Source organism: Triticum dicoccoides, chromosome 6B (assembly GCF_002162155.2).
Source record: "Triticum dicoccoides isolate Atlit2015 ecotype Zavitan chromosome 6B, WEW_v2.0, whole genome shotgun sequence".
NCBI lineage: Eukaryota > Viridiplantae > Streptophyta > Magnoliopsida > Poales > Poaceae > Triticum > Triticum dicoccoides.
In genome coordinates, this window is record NC_041391.1 from 694,978,364 (window position 1) to 694,988,260 (window position 9,897).

At 45.8% G+C, this 9,897-nt stretch overlaps 1 protein-coding gene across 2 annotated transcripts; it reads right to left on the reverse strand.

Annotated features, from left to right (window-relative positions):
* Nucleotides 1-338: 338 nt before the first annotated feature.
* LOC119324358 (receptor-like serine/threonine-protein kinase ALE2) lies at nt 339-8,350 on the reverse strand. 2 transcript variants are annotated; one of them, XM_037598149.1, is made up of 8 exons: nt 8,131-8,350; nt 6,201-6,314; nt 6,034-6,111; nt 5,465-5,836; nt 5,124-5,381; nt 3,460-3,846; nt 1,853-2,093; nt 339-1,504 (listed from the first exon to the last, which is right to left on the reverse strand). In XM_037598149.1, the coding sequence occupies exons 1-8, from the start codon at nt 8,222-8,224 to the stop codon at nt 811-813; spliced, it is 2,238 nt and encodes a 745-aa protein (XP_037454046.1). In that variant the 5' UTR covers nt 8,225-8,350; the 3' UTR covers nt 339-810. The 2 variants fall into 2 exon arrangements, with proteins under 2 accessions (XP_037454046.1, XP_037454045.1); XM_037598148.1 differs by having other exon boundaries at nt 5,465-5,839; nt 8,131-8,346.
* Nucleotides 8,351-9,897: the final 1,547 nt, after the last annotated feature.

Consider the following 9,897-nt stretch of genomic DNA (forward strand, 5'->3'; position numbering starts at 1 on the left):
ACAACTTGCTCTCCACTGGACTAACCTGCCGCTGCTTGTTGAAACGGATTGTGGCAAGCTGTTAAAGATGGTGCAATCGAAAGATAAAGACTGGTCGAGGTATGCGTACCGGGTTAATAAGATCAGAAGAGTTCTGGCTCAAGAAAGGAACATTAGTCTAGCTAAGATCAGCAGGCACGCAAATCTGGCGAGCCACACCCTAGCTTGTATGGGTCGCTCGCAACAGCGCACGGCATGCTGGCTCCGGGATTCCCCTAAGGAGATAGCTAGCGTTGTCAAATCTGAATGTAATCATCATAGTTGATCAATGAAAGGTTCCTTTTCCGCAAAAAAAAAAGTCAACTGAACTGGTAACTATATATTTTTTTTCACCTCACCAATGAGAGGAAGATCACTACATCAACATTTAACAGTCCAGTACATCGGCAAGGCACGCACGATACAACAACACGAATGATATCGCCCAGATTTCTGGCAATAATCCCCCTACCAAGATCACGCAAACCTGACACATGACAAACGAACCGCGATCTCCAAAAATTAGACAGCATCTGCCAGCCGCGCCGCCAGCCCCGTCGTCGTTTCTTCTAGGGAAGCAGGGCAGGGCGGCTCAAGGCAGATTACAAACATCATCAGACTACCAGAGAGAGAGAGAGAGTCACTGGCTGGGACTCTGTCGGAAAACTGTACACTGACCAGAGGCAAGAATCGACGGGAGGCGAATCAGCGAATGGCATTCCCCCCAGCCTCTGTCTCATCAAGTCTAAAAAACCGAAGCTAACAGTCGGTCTAACGCTAGTTTATATCAAATCAATGGCGAGGCCGCCGCCCATGCTCGCTGAAGCTGCCTCTTGACCAGTGAGACGGGGAGAGCTTCCTGATTTGCAGAGGGGCTGATCTACTCTGGGGCGCTGGCTTTTGTACACGGCCGCCCGTCGACGCTACCGAGTAAGGGTCACCACCTTCGCGCTCCTGCCTCGCTTCTATTCGGCCCGAGCTGTACTCCATGTTTATGAATGGCGAGGGGTTCCGGTAGTCCAGGCACCCGGAAGCCCCGCTGTTCCACCAGCTACCGCTACCACTGTCAAAGATGAAGCCCGCCGGCAGGTCGTCGTCCGGGTCACATGATGACTCCCTGTGGCTGTACGAATCGCCGACGGCCTCCTCTGCGTCATTGTAAATCAGTTTCAGTGCCTGGACTACTTCACCCATGAACGGCCTCTGTGACGGATCGCTGTGAACGCAGACCGAAGCGATGGACGCCACTTTGGCCACGTTGTCGAAATTGTAGTTGCCGTTCAGAGAAGGGTCGATCAACCTCTCCAAGCCCTCTCTATTGCCTAGAAGAGGACGAGCCCAAGTCACAAGGTTCTCAGGATCCATGTTGTCGGACATGCCTACGGGCTTCCTTCCTGATAAAAGCTCCAGCAAGACAACCCCATAACTGTAGACATCGCTCTTGACAAGAAGATGCCCTGTCATGGCATACTCTGGAGCAACATACCTGCATGATCAACAGAGAAATTTTAGCTTTTGAAAGCCAAGGATAATTAGAATGGAATTGAGACAAGCTACTCTTGAGCAAATTTATGTACCGAAATTAATATAGCTTTAGAGAAGTGTAATTCGTGAATGACCCTACCAAGCATTATTGTTGTTTGACATGAAGACATTCTTACAATATCAACAAATGTGTATGGAAGGCAGTATTAATAATCACAAAGAGACACAAAATCATTCGGTCACAGCATCACAAAATACCAAAAAAAAGGTGCTACATATATCATTTATTTCAATTAAATAATGTGTATTGACGATATTACAGGGGCTGGACATAAGCGAAGTTTCTTACCCGAAGGTCCCCATTACCCTTGTGGAAATGGGATTGATTCCATTGGTTGCTTCCCTTGCTAAACCAAAATCAGTAACCTTGGGAGTGAAATCATCCTCCAGCAATATATTGCTACCTTTGAAGTCGCGGTGTATGACATGTGGGTTTGAATCTTCATGTAGGTACGCCAGGCCTCTAGCAGCACCCAAAGCAATTTTCATCCTGACATCCCAGTTCAGCATGCCCTTATCCTTGTCAGCACCTGGACATACAAAGGATCAAATTAACACACAGAGTCATGCTGAGTGCACACACTCCTAATCTAGGCTTACATGTGACTGATAATTATGAGGTCAATTTTTTTTCTAAGACGGCGCACTGCTTTCTTTGAGACACACCACTGGAGAAAGTTCAGATGTTAGATTAGTAACGGTAGTTGATCCTGTTTCATCCATGCAATTTTCTTTACTCATATAATTAATGAGATAATATTCTGATCTTTCAAAAAAAGATAATATTCTGAAGAGTGCAGCATTTTGGACCTTTTGGCATCGGGTTCCATGGAGCCCAGAATTTGAAAAAAAAAAAAAGGGCAACCTGGTGCATGTAGCTCCCGCTTGCGCAGGGTCCAGGGAAGGGTCCGACCACTTTGGGTCTATAGTACGCAGCCTTTCCCTACATTTCTGTAAGAGGCTGTTTCCAGGACTTGAACCCATGACCTCATGGTCACAAGACAGCAGCTTTACCACTGCGCCAAGGCTCCCCTTCGGAGCCCAGAATTTGAAAATAAACGAAAATGGTATTTTGAAGTTCCAAAAAAAGTTGAAACTGTTTCTACGAGTATATATAGATATGGATGTTCTCTGTGTACATGTAAATTTCCATAGATAATACTCCCTCCGTAACGAAACATAGTACAGATATACTACACATCTATATACGATATACACATTAGAAACTTAGTAGAGATATATACTACACATCTATATGTACAATACCCAAAAAGACAAAAATAAGCACATTTATTTGTCTTTTTATATGCATCACATACAAATATGTATATTGATGAAACTTAGTACAGCTATACTACACATCTATATATACACGTAGTCGAGCTATAAAGTTAATATTTTTTAACTTCTCTTTACAGTTCTCCCTAGCCCGCCCTCCAAAGCGACTTTCTGAATTTGAAGTCTTATAACAAGAATAGCAGCTGGTCCTGCCAATCTAAGCTTAGGTAAAAGAAATTGTTGGACCAGACTCGTCTAGTCATTCTACTACCTCCGTTCCCGTTTATTAGGCCTGCGCGTATCTCTAGGTTGAGAAGTAGACCAACGTAATACAAGTTATATATCACAAAAAATATATCATTAGAAACTTCAAATTGTATACTTTCTAATGGTATAATTCTTGGACTATACAACTCATCTTATGTTGGTCAAATTATCGATCTAGGGATACGTGCAAGCCTAATAAACCGGAAAGGAGGTAGTATTACGAGAAAATTGGACACTTAGTTAAATATTTCCATTTTGGCTGCTATGCGTTAATATATACGAATTTCTTGTCATGGTTTCACTAGTTAAGACTTACCAAACATAGCATGTATTACTAATACTAGAACATACCATGAAGATGGGATTCCACACTTCCGTTGCGTATAAGCTCGTAAACAAGACACCTTTTTCCACGTTCAGTGCAAATGCCAATCAATTTGACGAGATTACGATGGTGCAATCGACTGAGCATTTCCACCTCCGCGATGAACTCACGGTCACCACTTCTGTCCTCTCTTGTGAGCATTTTAACAGCGATCTCGTTTCCATCATCCATGGTCCCGTGATAAACACGTCCAAACCCACCTTGACCCAAAACTCTTCTTGAACTAAAACCATCAGTAGCCTTTTCAAGCTGTGCAAGCGAAAATGTCTTCACCGATGCGGCACAAGTGGCCACTGTTGAGAGCATTGACGCTGAGGCAGAGCTCACCAAGCTAGTTGACTGAGATCTGCCACCTGTGTACCACACATTAGGTTGTTAGCAACTTAGCACAACTGCCATTACGCAAATTTTGTTGTGAAACAGGGGATTATAGGTTTTAAAAGTCATATGCCATGCATGCAAAGTGACATTCTTTTTTCACAATAGGTGGTAACTAATAAATATTAAAAACGGTTATTTCAATGCAGAACATAGGCACATAGCATATGAGAACTCTAGACTAAAATATATTTTTTACCAATTTTAGGATTCAGGCAAATTTATAAACAGAAGTGGCCAATTGTTCTACCTCGCCGATAAGTGTAACTCTGATTACCAATATCTATGTGGCAATAGAATCATTCAAGTGGAAATATTACCCACCAGTAAATATATAAATATCCCTATTGCCCACATGAAGATGATCTTAACGTGGTTAAAGGGAGAAGTTCCCTCCCTTAAATGTACCCTGTCATGTAGAAATGAGGAACCCTGCGGAGCTTGCGCCTCGTACGCGGGTGGGGTGAGCTCACGGGTGTGTGTGCTCTAACCATGGTTTTTGAGTTGACGAGTCATTCTGGGTAGCGACTCTTGAATAGTCGACCCTGCAGTTGCGACTAGTCATTACTCGTCGACCAGTCAACGCGCTGTTGAGTTGATTTTTTTTTACGACTCATCGACTAGTCGTTTGACTCAAAAACAGGGGCTCTAACCAACCGCCCACTACTTTATTCTCAAGATGATCGTAACAGATTCTTGTATAAAGCCAGCAAATGTCCGTGTGTTGCTATAGTGGGGAAGTTATACTGTATATTTAAAAATATCTTTAATTTCCTCCGCGAAAAAAAGAATACCTTTAATTTTACCATTTGTGTCATATCAAGATATTCATATAGGCTCCTAACCATTTGTGCCAAATCCAACATGTAATGTACCCGAAGGTGAACAAACCGTCACCACCAATTGGCAGCATATTTATGGGAGTATAGATACTTTACATAGTATCATGTTTTTTTTTGCTTTTAACCAGTGTATTGTTGTAAGAAAAATGATCAAGGTTGTATCTTGAAGACAATCTAAAATAAAAGAATCAAGAACAATGCTTTCTTCACTCTTTGGTAACAGGTGTAAGTAGGTACATTTCATCTAGCATGGAAATACTTGAAACATCGTCTGTGCACAGCCACCAAGAAAACTCTATTAAAGGTTTCTAACATTGCCCATCAGGTCTTAAAACATATGTAGTACAACGGTAAAAGTAGTAACAGCAATAAATAGCATACTTAACGACAACAAAAGCTGTCGATTTTACCATGTCTTCTTTTAACTGACGGGGTGATCACAGGGTTTCCAGCTTCATGAAAGCGCATAAATTTCTTCCATTTTACTATTAAAATAATGAGCGCAATGCATCCCATGATTAGTACCAGAGAGGACCCTGCAACTACCACGATGATCCAGCTATCTAATTTCTTCTTCTGATGGTGCACATCTGCGGTTATAGGATATTCTTCATTTCCTGGAGGACCTGACGTAAGAGATGACATAGCTGGTGGTGCAGGTCCCAGCCCTGCAGTGATAACATTGCGCATCTAAATCATAAATTCAAGTAAATAACCTAAGAAGGAAATACTCCACATAAAGGTTTCTTACCTGGATAGGTAATATTTATAACCTCGTAAGCTCCAAAAACAGATGAATTAATCTGAACCTTCTTATTCCAGAACCTATCCGATATTAGGGATGCAGTAAATCGATCAAAATGTTCTCTTAGTGGCACCAAATAAAAGGTGACTCTTGTCTTCTGGTCATCTTGGACACTTGGAATAGCAGCCATAATCTTCACTTGGCTCTGTTTAAGAAAGGTGCCAGCTGCAACTTCAACTTCCAATTCTGCTGTGTGCATGAATAGTAAATATGGAGCTACAGCAATGTCAACAATAACACTAAGGGGCAGCACACAGCCACAGGGGGAACCGATCGGTGTTGAACTCAATGGCTCAGTACAAACAGTGCTAGAGCAACCTGCTGAAGGTACCAAAAAAAAACTATTCAACACAAAAAGTTACAACAAAACAAACAAGCTTATACTTAGATCAACAATTAGTCTGCATGTCAAAAGCAGCAGTACTAAAAAGAATAGTCCAGAGGGATGGATAATATCTGGGATTAGGTGAAGTAACTCGAGGATCAGTATGAAATTGTAAACATAAATGGCAAACCTTCAGGTGGGAGAGATAGGGATGGCGGAGGGGCATGGTGTGGTCGTCTGTGATGTTTGTGTGAATGCACAGCGATGCCTGTAAGAATGGCAGATATTAAATAATAAATAGTTTATGGGAAATTTTAAGCATTAACTTTTAGCACTGACATTGTCACGGTTACATACCAGGAGATCTTGGAGACAGTACCCCAGGAGAAAATGCCGGGGAAATTTGAGGTCCAAACACTCTTATTTCAGGGGGATTTGATGGATGTGGCGCTGGACTAGGCTGTATGTTTGCTGAAGAACGAAAGGTAATAAGTTTACATTTGACAGAAACGAATTGCAAAAATCTGATAAGAGAAAAACTTCTACCAACCATATGGCTAGCATCATGTTCAGATTAACATACACTTTCAAATGGTTACTTCAAGAAAGCTCAGGCGCACTGTACAATCGTATATTTGCATTTGCGACCTATATAACCAATGCCCGTTGACAGTTTCTAATTCTAAAATAAGAGCATATGAACTGGAAAGGTAATAAAACATTTTCTAGGTTTTGTTCTGCATCTGGAAATGTTTGAATTCTGCATATGTTCTCAATTTATCATACTGCGTGTTTCAAAATTTTACATCACAGTGACACTTTTTATTCCTCATACATGGAAACAAAACATGAAATGCCTTTTCAGGGCATGCTTCTGCTGCGTCATGCACTGTTAGGAGCTTTGAGCAAAAGTTAGCATTTCACTCAAATTCTAGCAGTTGGTTAGGAGGCGCTGGCGTGGGTGAGGTGTGTGTGTATGGTGGTGTCACTGGTGTGTGTTCACGTGTGCGTCATCCTTGTAATCGCCAAAAAAAGGCTTCATGGTCAAGCTAAGAGCATGAGAGACACCAAGTGCATTACTATTCAAGAAAGTAATGGTATTGGTAATTAACTCCGAGAATGGCTGCCAAATTGGTACCCGAACGTGTCCGATGCGTTTTGGCAGATATCAGAATGTATCCGAGTATTCAGGCGTGTCTAACCCCTGATACGCTGGTTTCTTGCCATATCCATGCAACTTAGCTGCCAATCAAGAGGGGTCATCATACTACACTCAGCTCTTGTTGACAGCGTCACCGGGATAGAAGAATACAACTATAAAAGCTCGCACCACAGATTTAGTTAAAGAGAAGACCGACAAGCGTTACTTGCAAGCAAAGCAAGTGTTGGCTGAGTATTAAGAGACGATACTACAGGTCGGATTCGAACTACTTATAGGCGCGCCTTTCTACCTGAAGGTTTTGTGCTATGGTCTCTTGGCTGGTTGCGCGGCACAGATGTGCACGCCCCTGTGCTGCTCTGCTTTACGCGCGCCACAAACGCAAATTAAACTCTAAAATGCATGTATAAGCTCCAGTGTAGTGCTCCAGCAGCAGTGGGAGCACAAATTGTCCACCAGTCCCATGCCTCCTCAGCACAAGGAACAAGCAGTGGGTGCCATTGCCATCTGTTACTTTCAGGCATAAAACAATGTCAGGCTAAAACAACCTTCCCTCTCACAGACCGTACACAGAGCTCGAGCCGCATGTACCCAGCTCGCCACACCTTGCTGGATCCCTCCCCCGGTGGTCAAAACCATCGATCATGGCAGAATCTAGAAATAATAATACTGTCCAGAATACATTCTGACAGACAGCAGAATTCCCCTAACAATAATACACGGCGCTCGCACACGGGCCGACAGAACCCCACCGGAACCCCAATTCCCAGCTTCCCCCAATCCCCAGAGCACGCGACAGCAACGTCGCATCTTGCTGGTGCTGCTGCTGCGATGTCCATCGTCCACTCCACAGGCCAGTGACGAGGAGCTGGAATTCGCACCGAAAATGCCGCCCCCACGGGCGCAACCATCCCCACGCCCTCCCTCCCTCCAAACCCCAGCCCCACCCCACCCCACCCCACCCCACCCGGAGCGCGCAACACGAGCGCGGCCGCGGAGCGCAGCGCGCCACCAACCCCGCCCGCCCCGCCCGAACTCCCCAAAGTAACCAAACCCAACCCAGCGGGAGCGCGGCCCGGAACCAAGCAAGCGGAGCAAGGAAGGAAGGAAGCGAGTGGACAAGCATACCGAGGAGCGCGGAGGCGGCGGCGGGGAGGAGCAGGAGCAGGAGCGTCCGCAGCAGGAGGAAGAGGAGCCCTCCTTGGCGGCCGCGGCGGCCCATGGCGTCCCGGGTGCCCGGCGCGCGCGCGCTACGCCATTGCCGTCGCCCGCGCGGCGGATCTGGGCGGCCCCCGGGTCGGGGCGCGGCGACGGCGGCGTCGACGGGAGGGTTTAGGTCGGCGATGCCCGCGGCGAGCGAGGGGAGAGGCGATGCGAGGGGCGCTGGAGCGGGGAGGTGGAGGTGGGGGAGGGCAATAAATTTTGGCCGCTGGGGTGGGCTGGCTCTGCTGGTTTGCTTAACCTCGGAAGCAAAGGAAAGGAAGGTGTTAATTCCCTCCCTACTGGAGTTAATGCGCTCCGCTGCTCATCCTGATCGCGGGGTTAGTGGGGGGATGAGAAGATGGATTACGAATCCATCCATCCGGCGAGCCAACGCGCTGGCTTTACCGCTGGCGGGGAGGAGACGGGAGGGAGGAAGGGAGCCGCGGTGGGGCCGCCGTGTCAGCGGGCTGTGGGTGCACGCTCTCTGACTCTGACCGTCCGACGCGGCTGCGTTGGAGCCTTGCTCCGAAGGGGGGCTCGAGTCGGCCGGTGTCAACGCTGGTCAGACCGCCGTGCTTGGACTGACGCGACAGCCTTTTTATCCGGGCCGTGCGACTTGTGTGCGCGAATCTTGCTCGTTTTTTCATGTTTTTTAGGGAAATGTTCGGGTGGTCCGGCCTCGGAACACAGGGTCAAATTATATCCGGACCATGTTTTTGTGTAGAAGAAAAAAAGAACAGGTATAGCAAATGGGTAGATGGATCTTCGGCGGCGGGAGTTGGCACCGACGTTCCCGCCGCTTACCTTGATGAGGGAGAGAGAGGGGGGGCGGGGGAGCGAGGTTGCGGTTATGGAATAATGACCTAGAACACTGTACTTGTATAACTAAACGATATCGATATCGGTTGCATTACCTTCATGCTTCATAAGTCTTGTAGAGTATTTACGAAGTGTGTCGTCATGATAGTATTACCTTTGATTCCGCGGTCTATGGTTATTAGCATGCTATTTACTTGGGATGCGGTCATAAATTGGACTCTCGCCGTGTCTCGGTATGCTTGATTGGATGTATCGGATGAAACGTAAGGAAACTGCCTTACTAGTTGGGGCGATACCGGTGTTCGGTGAGGTGGTTCCGCTAAAGGGAATATTCCCCTGATATGTGGAACCAGATGGGTAACGCCAATTCGGCCGAACGACTCGAACCCTCGCTTGCGCATCTGTGCACACGGCGGCACGTGACGTCTGGCCTTGGCATTCGGTCACCGCTGTGGAGGAAAAAAATAAGCCTTTCTCCCCTCTGCCTCCAATGCATCCATCCACCCTCTGAAAGAACATGCGATGCCCCCATGTTTGGTTTTGGTAATTGATGACAATCTCTATGGACTAATGGTTGCCTTGAGTTATATTTGAAGGTTTTGTCCATAGGCTTTTCTTGAAGTCCATGTGTTGGTTTCAAGGAGTTTATGAGTTGACCAAGGTGCTATTAAGGAATTATTCAAAGATTGGTCATTGTGAGTGTTGAGCTTATTGCAAGCATGTCTTGAAGAAGAAGATTATGTGATCATTCATGTTTACCTTCAAGACATCATCCAAATGAAGAGAGTTGGAAAGATTCAAGGTTGATCTAGCCTAAGTACAGAGAGTGATTCAAGTTGATCAACACACAAAGCGCACAAGTTGTACCGAGAG